At 44.1% G+C, this 21,688-nt stretch overlaps 1 protein-coding gene across 1 annotated transcript in view; it reads left to right on the top strand.

Moving 5' to 3' along the window:
- RAD1 (RAD1 checkpoint DNA exonuclease) overlaps positions 1-15,715 on the top strand; it is a 20,051-nt gene extending 4,336 nt beyond the window's left edge. Inside the window, exons 2-6 of the mRNA XM_040338248.1 lie at positions 960-1,168; positions 1,249-1,357; positions 6,183-6,441; positions 10,125-10,223; positions 14,464-15,715. Of these exons, the coding sequence (XP_040194182.1) occupies positions 974-1,168; positions 1,249-1,357; positions 6,183-6,441; positions 10,125-10,223; positions 14,464-14,647 (846 nt within the window). The 5' untranslated portion in view covers positions 960-973 and the 3' untranslated portion in view covers positions 14,648-15,715. The remainder of the gene's footprint in view (positions 1-959; positions 1,169-1,248; positions 1,358-6,182; positions 6,442-10,124; positions 10,224-14,463) is intronic.
- The last annotated feature ends 5,973 nt before the right edge of the window (positions 15,716-21,688 follow it).

Raw genomic sequence — 21,688 nt, 5'->3', positions numbered from 1 at the left:
ATATCCCTCCATCATGCATGACAGATCCCTCCTTATACGTCATATTCCTCTCCTCACGTCTGTCCATGCTGGCCCAGCTCCCCCCTCCTTACATGTCATAGTCCTCTCTCTCCACTACTGTCCATGCTGGTCCACTCTATGCTAGCTGCCTGTTGTTTTTAACCTGAGCGCAGTGTTCTCTATTTTTATATAATATAGACTGTGAGGGCCAGATCCACGTAGCGCGGCGTAATTTTAGGCAGGCGTAGCGTATCGTAGTAACGCTACGCCGCTGCTACTTTGAGAGGCAACTGCTGTATTCACAAAGCACTTGCCAATAAAGTTACGGAGGCGTAGCGCAAATCTCCCGGCGTAAGCGCGCCTAAATCAAATGAGGAACAGGGGGGCGTGTTTTATGTAAAATAAGCTTGACCCCCACGTAAATGACGCTTTTTTCGTACGGCGCATGCGCAGTATCACGTCGAATTTTCAAAATAAATTACGCCCGCTCAATGTCTAGACGACGTGAACGTAATTTACGCAAAGCCCTTTTCGCAAACGTTTTACGCAAACGACGGAAAATTCGACGCTGGCCCGACGTCCATACTTAACATTGCGTACGCCTCATATAGCAGGGGTAACGTTACGCCGAAAAAAGCCTTACGTAAACGACGTAAAAAAATGCGCCGGGCGGACGTACGTTTGTGGATTGGCGTATCTAGCTAAATTGCATACTCGACGCGGAAATCAACGGAAGCGCCACCTAGCGGCCAGCGGAAATATGCACCTTAGATCCGACGGCGTACTAAGACGTACGCCAGTCGGATCTAGCCCAGCTTCAGGCGTATCTTGTTTTGTGGATACAAAACAAAGATACGCCGGAGCAAACTAGAAGTTACGCAGCGTATCAATAGATACGCCAGCGTAACTGCTTCGTGGATCTGGGCCTAAGTGTTTAAAGTGATCTTTCTTTGTAACAGCGTCATTCCTCGCCATGGCCTTCCTGTCGCAGTCGGAAGGGGAGGACGACCAATACGTATTTACCTGCAGCCTCGACAACGCCCGCAATTTGTCCAACATCCTGAAGGCCATTAACTTCAAGGACCACGCCGCTTGTTTTGCCACCAGCAACGGACTTAAATTCACCGTGGAAAATGCCAAATGTCTCCAAGCCAACGCCTTCATTCAGGTAGGGGGTGTGTCCAGCATCCGCCATTTCCGCTTCCTCCTCACTTTGTATTCTCCTCATGGTGGCGTCTCTCTTTACAGGCCGGGATCTTTCAAGAATTCAGCGTTCAAGAGGAATCTGTGATCTTCCGAATTAATCTCACCGTCCTTCTGGATTGTTTGACCATCTTTGGTGCAAGTGCCGTGCCAGGTGATGGGGGAGGGGGGTTTTAGTACACTGAGATAAAGGGGAGGAAAACCAATAAACATCATTTCGCTGATCTCCTCTGCCTAGTAAGAACCCTGAAGCAAACTTTAACTACTTAAAGTGATACTAATAGCTGGATTCAGAGAGAGTTACGCCGGCGTATCAGTAGATACGCCGACATAACTCTGAATCTGTGCCGTCGTAAGTTTAAGTGTATGCTGAAACTGAGATACACTTAAACCTAGCTAAGATACGTCAGCCTGCGCCGTCGTATCTTGGGGTGCAATTTTTCCGCTGGCCGCTAGGTGGCGCTTCCGTTGAGTTCGGCGTAGAATATGTAAATGCCTAGATACGCCGATTCACGAACGTACGTGCGCCCGTCGCAGTAAAGATACGCCGTTTACGTAAGGCGGTTTCCGGCGTAAAGTTAGTCGAACAAATAGCTGGACTAGTCAATGTTAAGTATGGCCGTCGTTCCCGCGTCGAAATTTGAAAATTTTACGTCGTTTGCGTAAGTCGTTCGTGAATGGGGCTGGACGTCATTTACGTTCACGTCGAAACCAATACGTCCTTGCGGCGTAGTTTGGAGCAATGCACACTGGGATATGTACACGGACAGCGCATGCGCCGTTCGTAAAAAACGTTAATCATGTCGGGTCACCAATCATTTACATAAACACGCCCCCCTCATCCTCATTTGAATTAGGCGCTCTTACGCCGGCCACATTTACGCTACGCCACCGTAAGTTAGGAGGCAAGTGCTTTGTGAATACAGTACTTGCCTATCTAACTTATGGCGGCGTAGCGTAAATACGATAAAGATGCGTCGCCCTACCTGAATCTGGCTATAAAGGTTCTGATTTTTTTTTTTTTTAAATAACAAACATGTTATACTTTGTTTTGCATAGAGTGGCCCCGATCCTGCTGTTCTGGGGTCCCACGGCGGCTCTCGCGGCTCCTTCCCACATTAGATAACCCCCTCTGGGAAGCGCTTTCCCAAGGGGATTACCTTACGGGCGCGCTCCTGTGTCATACACTCGGCGTCCATAGACGCTGAGTGTATGACTCGGCCCAGTGCCCGCGTCATTGGATTTGATTGACGGCAGCGGGAGCCAGTGGCTGCGGTGCTATCAATCTATCCAATGAAGAGCCGTGAACCCGTGGAGAGAGTGACGTGGGATCGCGCCCATGGAAATTCGGGGCTCAGGTAAGTAAAACGGGGGCTCGGGGGGCTGGACACTGAAAGGTGTTTTCTCACCTTAATGCATAAGATGCATTAAGGTGAGAAAAACGTGAAGGTTTACAACCCCTTTAAGGACCGAAAAGATTTGCCCCCTTAATGACCGGGCCATTTTTATGCAATACGGCACTGCGTCGCTTTAACTGACAATTGCACGGTCGTCCGCCGATGTACCCAAACAAAATTTGACGTCCTTTTTTCCCACAAAAAGAGATGTATTTTGGTGGTACTTGATCACCTCTGCGGTTTCTATTTTTTGCACTATAAACAAAGAACATCAGTTTTGAAAAAAATAAATAAAAATAAGTGTGCATCGGCGCCGGCTCTCAACTGTGTCTGCACGAGCCATACAGCTACGGCGATTCGCACAGGAGAGCCTATCTGCCACCGTATAACGACGGCGGCTGGTCGGCAAGTGGTTAAAACGTCATTTCTGGCTTCTGCTGTCACTTTCCCTGATCTCTGTGGCCAGGGAGGAGGCTGATTCATCAATTCGGCTTTATGCAGCCGCCAGCATTGTAAGTAAGGGAAACCGGCTGTAAAGCCTTCAGGCTTCACAGCCGGTTTCTTACTGGCATGCGTGATTCGTGTTGTGCTTTCTGAATGGTCTCGCCATCTTCTGGGACCTGTGTGTGTCCCACAAGGCAGTGGGGGAAGGAGGAGAGTCCAGAAATGCTGAGAGATTGCTGCAGCGATCTTACCCGGAAAAGGGAGCAGGTACCTGGCAAAACCAGCTACCCACTCCCCACCACCACCAAAAAGTGCCAAATGTGGCAGCGGAGCATTCCATTTTGGGTGGAGCTCCGTTTTGAGATGCTGTGGCATGACCTTAACCACCTCCCAACCACTGTATTGTGAAATGATGGGCAGGCGACGGCAGCTCTCTCATTCTGGGACGGCGTCATATGACATTGTCCCATTCTCTCTGCGCTTACGAGCTCCCTGGGGCACGTGGTGCGCTCTGTCCCTGGGACACGACGCATCGCCAATCCTGGTAAAGAGACAATGACGAGGCTCTTTACCCATGTGATCAGCTGTGTCCAATCACAGCTGATTACATGTAAACAAGGAAATGGTGGTTATCTGCTTTTTTCTCCTCTCCAGGAAAAAGGAGAGACGATCAGTAGCTTTTCCTCACAGAGGAGGTCTCCACAAATAATCAGTGCCACCTATCGGTGCTGCATATTAGTATTGCCTCATCAGTGCCCTTGAGCGCTGTCTCATCAGTTCTGCCTATTAGTGCCGCCTCATTATTGTCACCTCATCAGTGCCCATCAGTGAAGGAGAAAATTTACTTATTTACAAAATGTTATAACGGAAACTAAGAAAAACTTTTTTTTTTTTTTGGTCGTTTTTTTGGCAGAAAAAAAAAGAAATCCTAGTGGTGATTAACTGCCTCCAAGAGAAAGCTCTGTCTCAAAAAATTATAAAAAAAATTTTGGGTACAGCATTTTCATTCCAAGTGCGACAGCGCTGAAAATTGTCAGGAAGGGGGTAATTTATCGGCGTATACCGCGTACTTTATTGCCCTGAAAATCAGGGCAAAATCGTGGGTGCGCGATATACGTCGATACCTGCTTTCCCGCGCCGAGTTTGAATACTGCGCCGGCATATACCGAGCGCAGAACACCTGTGTATAGTCGGGCAGTCTCGGCTCCTCTCGCGCTCACGTCCTGGACGTACAGGACGTGAGCGCGAGAGTAGCCGAGCATTGCCGACTATACGTGAGTGTACTGCGCTCGGTATATGCCGGCGCAGTATTCAAACTCAGCGCGGGAAACGAGCGGGGAGGACGCCGCAGAAGGACGCCGGACCCGACGAAGAGGACACCCGAAGCCGCAGACGGACGCCGGACCCGACGAGGCCGCCGATGGACGCCGCGCAAGACTCCAAACTGTAAGTACAAAAAAAAAATTTACACAGGAATTTCAGGGCAACTTTAGGGGTGCGTGCTATACGCGGGAGCGCGCTATACCCCAATAAATACGGTAGTTAAACAGGCCGTTCATGCTGGAAAAACCCCCCCAATGTGGCAGAATTAAAACAATTCTGCACAGAAGAGTGGGTCACAATTCCTCCACAGTGATGTGAAATACTCATTGCCAGTTATCGCAAATGCTTGATTGCAGTTGTTGCCACCAAGGCTGGCACAGCCAGGTATTAGGTTTGGCCTGGCAGGTTTGGGCAGCTTTTCTCCCTTAATAATTGAAAATATAGTTTAAAAACTGAACTTTATATTTACTCGGGGTTATCTTTTGTAACATTAAAATGAAATTGATGATCCAAATCATTTAAGTGTGACAAGTATGCAAAAAAAAAAAAAAAAAAAAAAAATCAGAAAGGGGGCAAATACTTTTTCACGGCACTGTATTGTGTTTATGTGCCCTAAAATTTACTTTAGTGTATTTTTTACTGAAATCTTGTGTTTGAGCTTAAAGCGGTGGTTCCCCCTTAAAAACAAGTTTTTTTTATTCCACTGCCCCCCCACATTCCATCACGATTAAGGCTATTATTTTTTTTTCCCTGCTGTACATACCTTAGTACAGCATCTTCACCCGTGCATCCGGGTTGCGAGTCCCGCGGGAGTGGGCGTTCCTCACAGGCTGTTGATTGACGTTTTGCTCAAAAACGAGCCCCCCCTGTCGCGTAAGCCGCGTCACGGTTGGCGAAAGGAGCCGAACGGCGAGTCGGCACTATACTGCGCATGCGCATCGCCGTTCGGCTCCTTTCGCCAGTCGTGACGCGGCTTACGCGACGGGGGGAGAGCTCGTTTTTGGGCAAAACGTCAATCAACATCATGTGAGGAACGCCCACTCCCGCGGGACTCGCAACCCGGATGCACGGGTGAAGATGCTGTACTAAGGTATGTACAGCAGGGAAAAAAAAATAATAGCCTTAATCGTGATGGAATGTGGGGGGGCAGTGGAATAAAAAAAACTTGTTTTTAAGGGGGAACCACCGCTTTAAAAACCGTGTGGTAAAGAAAAAATTGGAACTACTACCATTTTATTCTCCAGGGTGTCTGCTTTCAAAAAATATCAAATGTTTTGTGGATTTTACGTAATCTTCAGGCCTAAAATGATTTTTTAAATAATAAAGAAAATCAGACAGCGCAAAGACAATCCTACCAAAAGCAGCTGAACACTGAAGGTCAATATAAAAAGTCCTTGAGTACAGAATAAATAAAAAAGCAGTGCAGCGCTAAAAACCTAAAATGAACAAGTCCAAGGGTGTAGAATGCTGAGGCCAGAGGATGATGATAATGAAGAGCAATCAAGGACAGGAAAGAAGACTCCTTAAGAAGTGGACAGGGTGCTTGAAAACAATCAATGTGCATCCTAAAATGATTTTTGAAACGTGTGCAAGTAATAAAAGAACAGCTCTGGCAATTGGAGGGTTAACAGACCTAAAGGGAAGAAATAAGAGTTTTTTTTGTAGGGTTTTCATGCATCTAACCATTTCAGCTCTTCCAGATTAGATACATTTACCTTCATTACGATCAGCAGCTACAGAATACATTGCATGCTTTGGACATGGGTAATCTTTTTGGTTTTGTTGATTTGTTTTTGCGGTTCTTTCCATTCACAGCCACTCCGACGGCTCTGAAGATGTGTTACCGCGGCTATGGGCACCCCCTCATGCTGTTCCTGGAGGAAGGAGGGGTGATGACCGTGTGTAAAATCAACACTCAGGAACCCGAGGAGACGTTGGACTTTGACTTCTGTAGCACCAATGTGGTCAATAAAATCATTCTGCAGTCCGAGGGGCTGAAAGAGGCGTTCTCCGAGCTGGACATGACCAGTGACTTCCTGCAGATCACAATGTCCCCCACTAAGCCATACTTCAGGTGAGTGTGCCCATAGGGAGGTTCCGTATCTCTGCTTCCTAACCCAAAGGAAAAGGTTTTTCTTAAAGGGGTTGTAAAGTTATAATTTTTTTTTTTTTAAATAACAAACATGTTATCTTACCTCCACTGTGCAGCTCGTTTTGCACAGAGTGGCCCCCGATCCACATCTTCTGGGGTCCCTCGGCGGCTGTCTCGGCTCCTCCCCTCAAGAACTCAACACATTCATGCGAGCTTGCATAGCGTTGAGTTCTTGCGGGCGCACTTCCGTGATACAGCCGGCGGCTATTGCTGCTCACTATATCACTCGTCCCCGCCCCTGGCGCGCCGCGTCATTGGTTGTGATTGACAGCAGCGCAAGCCTATGGCTGCGCTGCTTTCAATCCATCCGGTGTAGCCAATCAACGGGCAGGCTCGGAAATGAGGAGGATGACGGGGGCAAGCACGGGACATTCCAAGGATCAGGTAAGTAAAACGGGGGCGGTATTGTCTGATGTTTTTCACCTAATGCATACGATCATGGGCGTCCGCTCCATAGGGCAAGGGGGGTCAATTGCCCTCCCCTGGAGGTCAGAGTGGACTGCACTTTTCAGGCTCCACATGGATGCATTCCACACACACACCATATCTTATTAAAAAATATTATTTTTAATAATGTGGAATACTTTCTATGTAGAACCTGAAAAGTCCCAGTATATTCCTGACATTGTCATGAGTATAAAAAGACATACAGAATACAGCCCACCTCCAGGAAAGGAAAAATTCCACCCTTGCACTGCTGGGGGGAAATTACCACTTGTACTTGTGTTTCCATGTTCCAGCCAGCCGCACTGCTCTACTCCTCAACCCAAAGCCTCAGCATCATTGCATACCATACAGGAACATTAACCCTGTATGGTACAATGAGGATGATGGGAGTGCCACCACAGCCTGTCACAACTTTCACAGAAGCTGCAGGGGACCAGTCACAGAGATTGAGGGAATCGGCAAAAGTTCTGACACCATCCATCCTATTCGGCTGCTAAGGGGGGGGAGGGGGGGTTTAAACCCCAGCTAGTGGTCGAAGACAGGGTTAAATGTGACTGTGTATTGCCGCTGCCGATGCGCCCCCCCTTGAAAAAATTTCAGCGGACGCCCATGCATATGATGATAAACATTTACCTTTACAACCCCTTTAAGCCGGCCATACATGGTTCGAACTTAGAAAGAATTTTCTTTCAAAAATCGTATCAAAGAATTTTCATACGAATTTCGCACCTTTAGTGGGCTGCAGCAACAGCCGATTTTCATGCGGCAATCAAATTTGAGGAATCGGACATGTTGGAAATTTTTAGAAAAACAGACAAATTTCTAATCAATGATGGGAGAATCATGCGAGAAATGTAATAGAAAAAAAAATGCTCATTTGTAAGAAATTTCCCGGAGAGAAAATACATTTTCCCGATCACAAAAATTATTCTGGCGTCATCGGATCACAAAAAAATAAATAAAAACTTTCTGATTCTGAAAAGAAAATTTGTTCGAAATTCGACCGTGTATAGCCTGCATTATGCTGGCCATTCGTGGATCACAATTCGGCTGATTCAGCAGGCACAAATTTCAATTCCTATATTGGCTAGCTGGTCTATCGATTGACTTGAGTACAACCAGCCTGTTGAGGTTTTCTCTGAACGATCAGTACCACTGGCTACAGCCAGAAACACAATCATTGTATGTTGGGAAGGCAGGGAAGTTATCAGCACACAAGGGTTTTGGTTGGATGAACTGCACACTGAAGCTGATAAAAGCTATGAAAAAACGCAAGTAGCTTTGCAGGGAGCCTTTCAACGTTTTTTAGCGTTTTTGCAATAGCTTTAATCAGCGTTTTTCAGTGTAGCTTTTTTAAATTTATTTTTTACTTTTTTTTCAATGGATTAAAAAACGCTGGCACCGGCGTATTTTAGCGTTTTTCAGCGTTTTTTTCCGCCAAAAAACGGCACTTTGAACGCAAATTTCGGGCGTTCAGGAAAAAGACAATAAACTCCGAAGCTCATTAACACAAAAAAACGCCCAGGTGTGCATGGGCACATAGGCTAACATAGAGTTCAGTTTATGGACTTTAAAAAAAAAATGCCAATTAACTGCAGTTTATCAGCTTCAGTGTGCGTGGAGCCTAAAAACGGCTCTCCATGTTAGTCTATGGCCTCATGCCCACCATGACGTTTTTGAGCTGTAGATGGCTGAGACGTTTTTAAGCTGCAAAAAAAAAAAACAGGACCAGTGCATTCTGAAGCTCCAGCCTTAGAGCTGTAAAAACGCCAGACGTTAAACGCTCAATAACGCTAAAAAATGCTACGGCGCAGTTTTTGAGCTCCAGCTCAAAAAAAAAAACATGGACAGGCGTTTTTAACCACTTAAGGACCGGACCAATATGCTGCTAAATGACCCAAGGGGTTTTTACAATTCAGCACTGCGTCGCTTTAACAGACAATTGCGCGGTCGTGCGACGTAGTTCCCAAACAAAATTGGCGTCCTTTTTTTTCCCCACAAATAGAGCTTTCTTTTGGTGGTATTTGATCACCTCTGTGGTTTTTATTTTTTGCACTATAAACAGAAATAGAGCGACAATTTTGAAAAACATGCAATATTTTTTACTTTTTGCTATAATAAATATCCCCCAAAAACATATATATAAAAAAAAAAATTTCCTCAGTTTTAGCCCGATACGTATTCTTCTACCTATTTTTGGTAAAAAAAAATCACAATAATCGTTTATCGGTTGGTTTGCGCAAAATTTATAGCGTTTACAAAATAGGGGATAGTTTTATTGCATTGTTATTAATTTTTTTTTTTTACTACTAATGGCGGCGATCAGCGTTTTTTTTTCGTGACTGCGACATTATGGCGGACACTTCGGACAATTTTGACACATTTTTGGGACCATTGTCATTTTCACAGCAAACAATGCATTTAAATTGCATTGTTTATTGTGAAAATGACAGTTGCAGTTTGGGAGTTAACCACAGGGGGCGCTGTAGGATTTAGTGTTCACCTAGTGTGTGTTTACAACTGTAGGGGGGTGTGGCTGTAGGACTGACGTCATCGATCGAGTTTCCCTATAAAAGGGATCACTCGATCGATACGCCGCCACAGTGAAGCACGGGGAAGCCGTGTTTACATACGGCTCTCCCCGTTCTTCAGCTCCGGGGAGCGATCGCGACGGAGCGGCTATAAACGAATAGCCGCGCCGTCGTCCCGGATCACTCCCCGAGGGAATCCGACCGCCGCATGTAGCAGGGGGGGGGGGGTCCCGATCGGACCCCCGACCCGCGGAAAGGCAGGGACGTACAGGTACGCCAATGTGCCTGTACGTGCCATTCTGCCGACGTACATATACATGCGGTGGTCGGGAAGCGGTTAAGCTGTAAAAAAGGCTAAAAAAAGTGGCTGTAAAAATGTCCATGGAAATGAAGCCTAATTTTTATTTTTTCCTCTAGCACTTGTCAAGCAGATCTGATAATAGACTATCTGCTGTTTATTTAACAGCCCAAATGGGAACAAATAAGGGAAATGTATTGTTCGAGTTTACATAACTTAATATAATGGCTTATACTGGTGTTGTATCCCATTGTAAGTTGGGATTACACTTTGTGTATTGAAGTCTCATGATTATTAATGAAAATCTTGCTGTCATGACTATAACACAGGTTGTCAACATTTGGCAATGCAGGAAGTGCCCACCTGGACTACCCGAAAGATTCGGATCTGATAGAAGCCTTCCACTGTACAGAGACTCAGACAAACAGGTGAGATGACACTCCATGCGGGGGCCGCCATGATGGGTGCTAATGCTGCCTGGGAAGTCTGGCCCCAGAGTTCCCCCATGCCTGACACGTGACCTGAAAACTTCAAGGAAACAAAGGCCAGCTTGTGTAATATGACTGTCATACCCTGGCTGCACTCTCTAAAGGTGGCCATACATCCTTCAATAAAAGATCCATTTTTTTTTTTTTTTTGTGCTCAATTTCTCCCAATAAGAATAATCAATCTTTGGTTGACAACTCAGTCAATCTTTATGCTGGATTCCGACCAATAGTTTTGATACAATCAGAATTTATGATCATAAATTATCGATCACATCTCTATTTCCACCATGTAAACAAATCAATTTAAAGTGTAACTCCACTTTTTTTCTTGAGAAAAAACATTTCCCTCTGGGTGATTTATGTACAATACAAGGATTTTAACAAACTTTGTTGCAGATTCCTACCTTTTTGTTCTGAAGAAATCCCTGTTTACAGTTGCGCTCATATGTTTACATACCCTGGCAGAATTTATGATTTCTTGCCCATTTTTCAGAGAATATGAATGATAACACAAAAACTTTTCTTTCACTCGTGGTTGGTGTTTGGCTGAAGCCATTTATTATCAATCATCTGTGTTTACTCTTTTTTAAATAATGGCAACAGAAACTACCCAAATGACCCTGATCAAAAGTTTACATACCCTGGTGATTTTGGCCTGATAACATGCACACAAGTTGACACAAAGGGGTTTGAATGGCTCTTAAAGGTAACCATCCTACTCCTGACAGACCCTTGCATCTTTCATCCAGTGCTGCACTGATGTTTCTGGATTCTGGGTCATGGGGAAAGCAAAAGACTTGTCAAAGGATGTGCGGGAAAAGGTAGTTGAACTGTATAAAACAGGAAAGGGATATAAAAATATAGAAAGGAATTGAGAATGGCAATCAGTTCAAACTCTAATCGGGAAATGGAAAATGAGGGGTTCTGTTGAAACCAAACCACAGCAACAGCTACAACTGAAGTTCTTTTTGACCCTTTCACCCCCCCCTTCTTTTTTGTTCATCTGATCTTCATCCTGTCTCTTTAGTGACCTGTATAATTAATCTTTTATCTCCCTAATCCTGCATATCTGTACATTAAAGTGGTTTTAAACCCCCAATGCGGAAGTTGTACCTATAGGTAAGTTTTATATTAAGGCTTACCTCTAGGTACAGTAAATATCGTCTAAACGTGCGCCGTGTAGGAGATATTGCGCTTATGATGTTATCGGCTCATGTGCTGTGAAGAAACTGCCCTCATTGCCATTTCTTTACTAACGAGTGCCGTGACTGGCGGTTCTCACGCACATACGCAGGAGTGACGTCACACGACTCCAGCTATTCACAGAGCTGGAGTCCGCGGCCCTGGAAGGAAGAGGGGCGAAGATGGATGCAGCCACCAGCGGGGGACATCACAGGCTTAGTTTGCAGGTAAGTGGCACATAATATGCTAGCATGCGATGCATACTAGCACATTATGCTTTTACTTTGCAGGGAACTAAAAGAAGTAAAACCCATCAGTATTTACTTCCTCTTTAAAGCTGTTGTAAGGTTCTTTTTTTATTTTTAAAATAAAAAGCTGTCATACTTTCCTGCCCTGTGCATGGGTATTGCACAGAGTGGCCCCCGAACCTCCTCTTTGGGATCTCCTGCTGGCACTTTTAGCTTCTCCTCTTCTCAGTGTGCCACCATAGGAAGCGGCTTCCTATGGTGGCACACTGGATTTGACTGACAGAAGTGGGAGGCAATGGCTCCCGCTGCTCTTAGCCAAGCCTGTGAGAGAGGGGAGAGAAGACCTGCAGATGATTTTTCTCCATCTTTTTCCTGCCCTCTTGTCTCTTTTCTTTTTCTTCATTTATAGACAATTGAAACGCTTGTGTTCTCTATGATGCATCATTTGTTATACTTTCCAATTTATTATTCTGTATTGATGCCTCTTTGGAGAGTTGATTTACTTTTATTGTACTGTCTATTTCTATCAATAAAAAATATATTAAACAAAAAAAAAAGACCTGCAGATGAGCACAGCACTGGATCACTAGAGGACTTGGGAAAGTATTTGTATGATGGGGGGAGGGGGCGCTACTGAAATGTAGAATAGAAGGCAGAAAATAAAGCTGGAGACATGAATGGGTGGGTGGCTGAGATTGCTTTGAATATTAAAAATGAATTAAAGGGTCACTAAAGGGAAAAAAAATGTTTTGCTGAAATGACTGTTTACAGGGTATAGAGACATAAAAGTTAACTGATTCCTTTTAAAAATAGATTAAATTCAATCATATAATGTGCCTCTAGTTTCACTTTCGGTTTTAACCACTTGCCGACCGCTGCATGTATATGTACGTCCACAGAATGGCACGTACAGGCAAATCGGCGTACAGGTACGTCCTTGCCTTTCCGCGGGTCGGGGGTCCGATCGGGATCCCCCCCCCCCCGCTACATGTGGCGGTCGGATTCCCGTGGGGAGCGATCCGGGACGACGGCGCGGCTATTCGTTTATAGCCGCTCCATCGCGATCGCTCCCCGGAGCTGAAGAACGGGGAGAGCCGTATGTAAACACGGCTTCCCCGTGCTTCACTGTGGCGGCACATCGATCGAGTGATCCCTTTTATAGGGAGACACAATCGATGACGTCAGTCCTACAGCCACACCCCCCTACAGTTGTAAACACACACTAGGTGAACCCTAACTCCTACAGCGCCCCCTGTGGTTAACTCCCAAACTGCAACTGTCATTTTCACAATAAACAATGCAATTTAAATGCATTTTTTGCTGTGAAACTGACAATGGTCCCAAAAATGTGTCAAAATTGTCCGAAGTGTCCGCCATAATGTCGCAGTCACGAAAAAAATTGCTGATCGCCCCCATTAGTAAAAATAAAAATAAATAAAACTATCCCCTATTTTGTAAACACTATAAATTTTGCGCAAACCAATCGATAAACGCTTATTGCGATTTTTTTTTTTTACCAAAAATAGGTAGAAGAATACGTATCGGCCTAAACTGAGGGAAAAAAAAAATTTATATATGTTTTTGGGGGATATTTATTACAGCAAAAGGTAAAAAATATTGCATTTTTTTCAAAATTGTCGCTCTATTTTTGTTTATAGCGCAAAAAATAAAAACCGCAGAGGTGATCAAATACCACCAAAAGAAAGCTCTATTTGTGGGGGGAAAACGGACGCCAATTTTGTCTGGGAGCCACGTCGCACGACCGCGCAATTGTCTGTTAAAGCGACGCAGTGCCGAATTGTAAAAACGCCTTTGGGCATTTAGCAGCATATTGGTCCGGGGCTTAAGTGGTTTAAATGTTTCTGTGAAGTAAAGAGACACACAGAACAAAAACAAACAAATCCAGGGCAATGTTTTGTTTTTAAAATAAATCTGATTGGTTCTGAGGAGTTTTAGACGCACAGTAATGACAGCTTAGACCACCGTGAAAAGCTCCCAGTACGATGGTTATAAGGAGCCAGACAAGCAGGAAGTGTGGAGATCACAGCAGAATTACAGCAATATCAAAGCAAAAACGAACAATAAGGACATGAAACCAGTACTGCAGTAAGGTAAAGGAAGCTATTTAGCTAAGAATTTTTTTTCCTTTAGTGATCCTTTAAGTAGAACTTTTGGTTTGTGGCGCTCAGATGCAGGGTTTTGCTTTATGTGTGTGATGGGTACGTACTCCTTTCATAATGTTCTACCACTCATTGTGCCACCAACATACAGTAATGCCATGTACACACGATCGGAAAATCCGCCAAGAAAACCGTGGATTTTTTTCCGACGAATGTTGACTCAAACTTGTGTTGCATACACACGGTCACCCCAAATTCCGACAGTCAAGAACGCGGTGACGTACAACACTACAACAAGCCGAGAAAAATTAAGTTCAATGCTTCCGAGTATACGTCGAATTGATTACAAACATGCGTGTTTTTTTGTGCGTACAGACGATCGGAATTTCCGACAAGAACTTTTCTTGTTGGAAAATTTGAGAACCAGCTCTCAAATTTTTGTTGGCGGAAATTCCGACAGAAAAAATCAGATGGAGCCTACACACTGTTGGAATTTCTGACCAAAAGCTCACATCGAACATTTGTTGTCGGAATTTCCGATCGTGTGTACGTGGCATAAGCGGTTCATAAATAAAGTTGTAGTAACTTTGACTCTGACTCTGGATTTCTCTGGATAATTGTCTCTTTCAGATATAAAATCTCCTTACTGAAGCCATCCACCAAAGCTCTGGCCTTGTCATGTAAGGTGTCCATCCGGACCGATAACCGAGGCTTCCTCTCCCTGCAGTACATGGTGAGGAATGAAGACGGACAGATCTGCTTCGTTGAGTATTACTGCTGTCCAGATGAAGACCTGCAGGATGCAGAATCCTAGAGACTTACCTGACTCATATCCTTCTGCTGCCTCAGAATATCAGATTGCATTAAAACCACCCAACCCAGAATCCTTAGAACTGGGTCTGATCTGCGTTGCTGCATGCCTTGGACTGTTATTCATCTAAATGGCTCCTGTAAGGGGGGCGTGGAGGCAGGGCTGCTGTTAGAAACCACGGGGCCCCATACAGCCAACCTGACAGAGCCCCTCCCTCCAAATAACTACAGTTTACTATGCTTCAGTTATGAATGAACACAATGTTAGCGATCAGTACCGATCACTCACTGTGCTAATTCAGGAAAGGAAGGGGCTGATAAATATGACACAATTACCGAACCCTTCCCCCACTCTTCATCCTGGAGATTCCTATTGTATGCTTGCAGGAAGGAGAGGAGGGAAGCCGGTAGCACTGTGGGGTGAGGGGGGAAATGTATGGTGCACATGAAGAGTGATCGTTGTGGCAGGAGGGAAATTACTGGAATCAATCCCTTGTATGGCTCTCTCTGCAGCGGTTGAAAGCCAGCAGTAGGGAGAGTAGAAGTTGCCGGCTTAGAACTGCTGCAGAGAGAGCCATACAGGGGATCAGTTCCAGTAATTGCCCCCCATCCTCCCTGCCCACATCCGATTCACCCTGCTGCCTGGGCCCCCTACAGAAGGACTGGTGGTACCCCCTTATCCAGGGCACTGTGTGGAGGACCTGCCCCTTCTGCCACACGATGGAGTAAAGGGTGGTAGTCATTCTCCTCTCTGTGAAAGTGCTGATTGTATTTCCTTTATTCCTCTTTGTGCTATGGCTCTTAACATAGATAGATGGCTTGGCTCAGATTTGGATGCGTGCAAATGGAAGCTGATCCCACTGGAAGCATCTGATTGGCTGCTTGTTATAAAAGTGGTCACATGATCACATATTATACACATCAATAAAACGCAGTGACAGATATTAAGGGGTTGGTCCATCCAAAATGTAGATTTGTGTCAGAAGTGGATGCTGTTGAGTTGTCACCCATTGGTTCCTTATATTGCTTGCAAAACTTTAGAATGTTGTTTGTTTGTTTTTTTAAGTGTAAGGCCCCTTTCACACTGGGGTGGGAGGCGCGGTGGCGGTATAGCGCCGCTAAAAATAGCGTTGCTATACCGTCGGAATTATCCCCCGCTAGCGGCCGATAAAGGGTTAATACCGCCCGCAATGCGCCTCTGCAGAGGCGCATTGCGGGCGGTATTACTGCGGTTTCCCACCGCTCCTCTCACTGTCCAAAGATGCTGCTTGCAGGAGATTTTTGCGCATCGCCTCAATGTGAAAGCCCTCGGGCTTTCACATTGAGAAGGCTGGGCAGGAGTTTTTCAGGCGGTATTTAGGCGATATTTTTAGCGCTGTACCGCCTGAAAAACTCCTCAGTGGGAAAAGGGGCCTTAGAAAAAGGTAATGAAAAATTTAAGTGTCGCTTGTTTTATTTTTATTTTTTTCACACAATATACACATTAAAGAATATTTTCAGTAGAAAATCTGCGTTTCCGTCTCATCCATGTTTCAGTTTTCTGCTCGTGTCCCTCGGAGGACGGACATCTCTTCTCCAGCTCTGCTGTGTTGAAGACTAACCTTATTTTTTTTATATATTTTTTTTCTTCAATTCTTTGGTCAGTCAAGGCTTTATGGGGTTGATTTACTAAAACTGGAGAGTGCAATAAAAAAAAAAGCTGTGCATGGTAGCTAGACATGTGCAATTAATTTAGTTCCAAATTAGTTTTTTAACGAATTAAGACAAATTTTGTTAATTCAGAATATCTGAATTTTTAAATTTTTCGAAATATTCGAAAATTTGGCAATTTGGAAATTCAAAAATCCGAATATGCGAAAATTCTTAATTTTGGAAATTCGGAATTCGAAAATTTGGAAATTCAGAAATCCAAAAATAAGAATCAAAATCCGAAAAATTATTATTTTGTTTCGGGCAACTTTGTTTAGATGCAGCATTTTTTATTTTGGATAATTCGTAACTTCAGATAAATTTGTATTTTTTACGTAACGTTCACTAAAACCCAAATTTGAAAGGAAATGGCAATACCTATAATTTAATAATTATTTAGAACTGTGGGATTTTTGTTCTTTCTAATTTTCGGATTTTCCTTTATTTTCAGATTTTCTGATTTTTTTTATTTTTTTTTTTATTTACGGATTCTGAATTTACGAATCAAAAATAATTTGGTCCGCATTGACTTCAATGGCATGCAATACCGCATGTGGCCATTGTGACCTATTCTGTCTACCTCAAGTTGATTGTTGATTGTAGGGTTGTCCCGATACCACTTTTTTAGGACCGAGTACAAGTACCGATACTTTTTTTCATGTAGTCGCCGATACCGAATACCGATACTTTTTTTAAATGTCATGTGACAGTTTTCAAACCACAATACAGACTAAGGATATTTTCTTTAGAATTATGAAGAACTCTAACTCAAGACATTATAAAAGAATAAAAATGAGTAAAAATGAATAAAAATTTTTTATTTGCTTGTCACGCAGTAGTAAAAAACTCAAAGAATTTTCATAGAACATGTTGATAAATACAAAAAAAGTATTCTATTTAGGTATCGGGAGCATTTGCGCGAGTACGAGTACTCCCGCAAATACTCGGTATCGGTCCCGATACCGATACTAGTATCGGTATCTGGACAACCCTAGTTGATTGTTGGTCATATTGGACCAGTAATAAAGCATTGAAAACGTCACCCTGCTATCTGGACATTCCGATACTGCTTCGCATCTAAATCATCATCCCTAGACACAATACAGAGGTAACATAATTATGCCGATCCCAAATCTAACCAGCGGCTCCTGAGGGGGTAGCGCTACACATAAATAAAAGCTGATCGTTGTAAGCACCCCTGCAGGGGCGGACTGACAACTCATGGGGCGCCCGGGCAATAGGCGATTATGGGGCTTCCGGGCAATAGATTATGGGACCACACAGTATACACACACATACAGAGTATACACACACAGAATACACATACACACACTGAAAAGAAACTGGAGAGGCGTGGGCAGCTATAATCTTGGGATTTTTTTTAACCACTTAAGGACAGAAGGTGTTTTTCATATTCGGTGTTTACAAGACTAAAACATTTTTTTTTGCTAGAAAATTACTTAAAACCCCCAAACATTATATATTTATTTTTCCTAACACCCTAGAGAATAAAATGGCAGTCATCGCAATACATTTTGTAACACCGTATTTGCGCAGCGGTCTTACAAGCGCACTTTTTTTGGAAAAAATTCACTTTTTTAATTAAAAAATAAGACAACAATAAATTTGGCCCAATTTTTTTATATATTGTGAAAGATAATGTTACGCCGAGTAAAATGATACCCAACATGTCATGCTTTAAAATTGCGCCCGCTCGTGGCATGGCGTCAAACTTTTACCCTTAAAAATCTTGATAGGCGACGTTTAAAAAATTCTATAGGTTGCATTTTTTGAGCTACAGAGGAGGTCTAGGGCTAGAATTATTGCTCTCACTCTAACGATCGTGGCGATACCTCACTTGTGTGGTTTGAATACCGTTTTCATATGCGGGCGCTACTTGCGTATGCGTTCGCTTCTGCGCGCGAGCTCGTCGGGACGGGGCGCTTTAAAAAAAAATGTTGTTTTGTTTTCTTATTTATTTTTATTGATTTTATTATTTTTTACACTGAAATAATAATTTTTTTTTAAATTATCACTTTTATTCCTATTACAAGGAATGTAAACATCCCTTGTAATAGAAAAAAGCATGACAGGTCCTCTTAAATATGAGATCTGGGGTCAAAAAGACCTCAGATCTTATATTTAGACTTAAAAGCAAAAAAAAAAGGAAAATTTGTCATTTAAAAAAATGACAACAAAAAAATTGTCTCTTTTGGAGGCTGTGCGGGACTGACGTTTTGACGTCACTTACGCCCAGCAGAGCTATGAGGACGGGTGGGGGCCATCTTGCCCTCACTCAAGTCCTCACACACGAGCTGGCAGCATCCGATCTCCTCTGCCGCTACCGGCGGAGGGCGCGGAAAAGCGGCGGGAGGGGCCCCTCTCCCGCCACCGATAACGGCGATCTCGCAGCGAATCCGCCGCGGAGACCGCCGTTATCGTTTACACGGCCGCCCACTGTAAAGATGGATACCTCGGTTGTGGCAGCAGCTGCTGCCGTTACTGAGATATCCATCTTTAAAAATAGGACGTATATATACAGTGGGCGGGCGTTAAGTGGTTAAAAACACAGATTTTTACATACTGGTTTTACTGAGGCTGGCAACCCTGCTGGGGCCCCTTAGTGGCATGAGGCCCTCGGGCAGTGCCCGAGAGCCTGAATGGTCAGTCCGCCCCTGCACCCCTGTCCGTGGTAAATGGTTTGTCTCATCTCTGTAACTGATACATTCTGCTGTGGAGCTTGTTCTTTTGAAAAACGACGGACCCACTAGGCAGATCACCAGATGATAATAGAAGAAGGAAAGTTTACAGTCCTAGACCCGCGCTGTGTCCCTACCTTTTTTTTTTTTTTTTTACAGCTGCTGTACTGGATCAGAATGTGATGTAAGATATAAGTTATGTAATACAGCTCTGTATTTATATAACTTGTATAGAGGAAAGAAAACTAATGCAGCCATCACCTGTAAGAATTAATACGCTGTAATATAATAAATAATTGATTTATGTTTTACTGGCAAAACATGAAAAATGTACTGAGAGCAATTTTTTTTTTTTCAAACTGACAAAACATGGAGAATTTACTAATAAAACAGGAAGAAGTTCTGGACAGCCGCATTCCAAAAAACCTTTTTGGGCCAGATCCACAAAAGAATTACACCGGCCTATCTCTTGATACGCCGCGTAATTTTAAAGTTCCCGCGTCGTATCTTGTTTTGTATCTACAAAACAAGATACGACTGCATTTGGGATCGAATACGTCTTAGTACGCCATCGGATCTTAGGTGCATTTTTTCGGCAGTCGCTAGGTGGCGTATCCGTCGAATTCCGCGTCGAGTATGCAAATTAGCTAGATACAGCGATCCACGAACGTAGGTCCGGACGGCGCATTTTTTTACGTCGTTTGCGTTCGGCTTTTTCTGGCATATAGTTACCCCTGCTATATGGTGGCTTACTCAATGTTAAGTATGGCCGTCGTTCCCACCTCGCATTTCGAATTATTTATGTCGTTTGCGTAAGCCGTTGGCGAATAGGGATTTGCGCAGAATGACCTCACCGTCGTGAGCATTGTCTTTTTCCGGTTTAAATTCGAGCATGCGCACTGGGAAACCCCCACGGATGGCGCATGCGCCGTTAAAAAAAAACGTTTACGTCGGGTCACAACGTATTTACATAAAACACGCCCCCATCACATCGAATTGAATTGCGCGCCCTTACGCCGCCAAAGATACACTACGCCGCCGTAACTTACGGCGCGCATTTGTTGAGGACTCAAAAAAAAAAAATAGTTATGGCAGCGTAGTGTATCTTAGATACGCTACGCCCAGCGGAAATATGCGCCGATGTACGTGAATCTGCCCCTTTGCCTTTTATTCAAAAAATGAAATAAAAAATACACGCCACAGCAGAATGGACAGAAGAACTGATGCGTTTCATACTAACAAACCGTGCTTAGTCTAAGCACAGTTTGTTAGTGTGAAACGCGTCGGTTCTTCTGTCCATTCTGCTCTGGCGTGTATTTTTTATTTCATTTTTTTGAATAAAAGGCAAAAACTTTTTTGGAGTGCGGCTGTTCAGAACTTCTTCCTGTTTTATTGCTACATATGCATTGCCAGCACCTGGGCTTCTAAACTGGAGGAGAGGTTTTCCCCTTTGTTTGGCCCACCTAGAGCGGTGATATCCCCTTCCCTATATGGAAAATGTTCTGACGGAGCACAATTATTATTTTTTTTTTACTGATGGAACACTTTTTTTTGCTGGAAATTTACCAGCAGAGCACATTTTTTAAGGCCCCATTCACACGAGGCGGACTCCGTTCCTACGGATCCGCCTGCCCCCGCCAGCTCAGCGGGAGATCAGTCTGCAGATCTCCGCTGAGCCGACGGATGACCAGCTCCTCTCGGCTCACTGAGCGGGGAGGGGCTTGTCGGGCACCGCTGTCTCCTATGGAGCGATCTGATGAAAACGGACAGCATGTCCGTTTTCATCAGATCTTACCCAATCCGATCCGCATGGACGGATGGGGACGTGCCCCCCATACGTCTGTTTTTAGCGGATAGGGTCAGATGTCAGCGGACATGTCTCCGCTGACATCCGACGCTCCATCGGGATGCATGGAGCTGCCGTTCAGGTCCGCCGTCAAAACTGACAGGCGGACCCGAACGGTCCGTCCGTGTGAATGAGGCCTTATGGGAAATTTACTGACAGGACACTTTTTTTTTACTAACAAAACATGGAACATTTACTAATGGAGAACAATTTTTTTTTTACTTCCAAAACACGGGAAAGTTACTGGAGCACTTTTTTTGTTAACTGACAAAACAAGGACAATTTACTGACGGAGCGCATTTTTTTGCTAACAAAACAAGGACAATTTACTGACAGAGCACAATTATTATTTTCTACACACACAATAACAACAATACACATAACAAGTCATTTGCCTGGTTTGCACTTTATTGGCCCCGGATATATACAGACAGTTGTACAAATCTGTAATTTTTACAAACTGTTAGTAAATTTACTGACCCGCAGAACCCCCCTCCCCCCCACTCAACAACTCTGATTCTTGCCCCCCCCCCCCCGCTCAACAACTTTGATCTGCAGCCCCCCCCCCGCTCAACAACTCTGATCCCTGATCCTTGCTCCCCCCCCCCGCTCAACAACTTCGTTTGGGGGGTATGCTCATTTGTCCCTCATTCTGAAGTTGAAAAGTTGAGAGGTATGACAGTTGGCAACCCTGATCTGCACAGATCCTGCAATTAAAAAAATAAATAAATAAATACATTAAAAAAAGAAAAGTGTTGTATAAAAGGTCTCTCAACCTAAATACCCAGAAGATCAATATACAGTATATCCA

Source organism: Rana temporaria, chromosome 1, assembly GCF_905171775.1.
Source record: "Rana temporaria chromosome 1, aRanTem1.1, whole genome shotgun sequence".
NCBI lineage: Eukaryota > Metazoa > Chordata > Amphibia > Anura > Ranidae > Rana > Rana temporaria.
The sequence above is the reverse complement of the archived record's forward strand: the minus strand, read 5'-3'. Positions and strand labels throughout refer to the sequence as shown.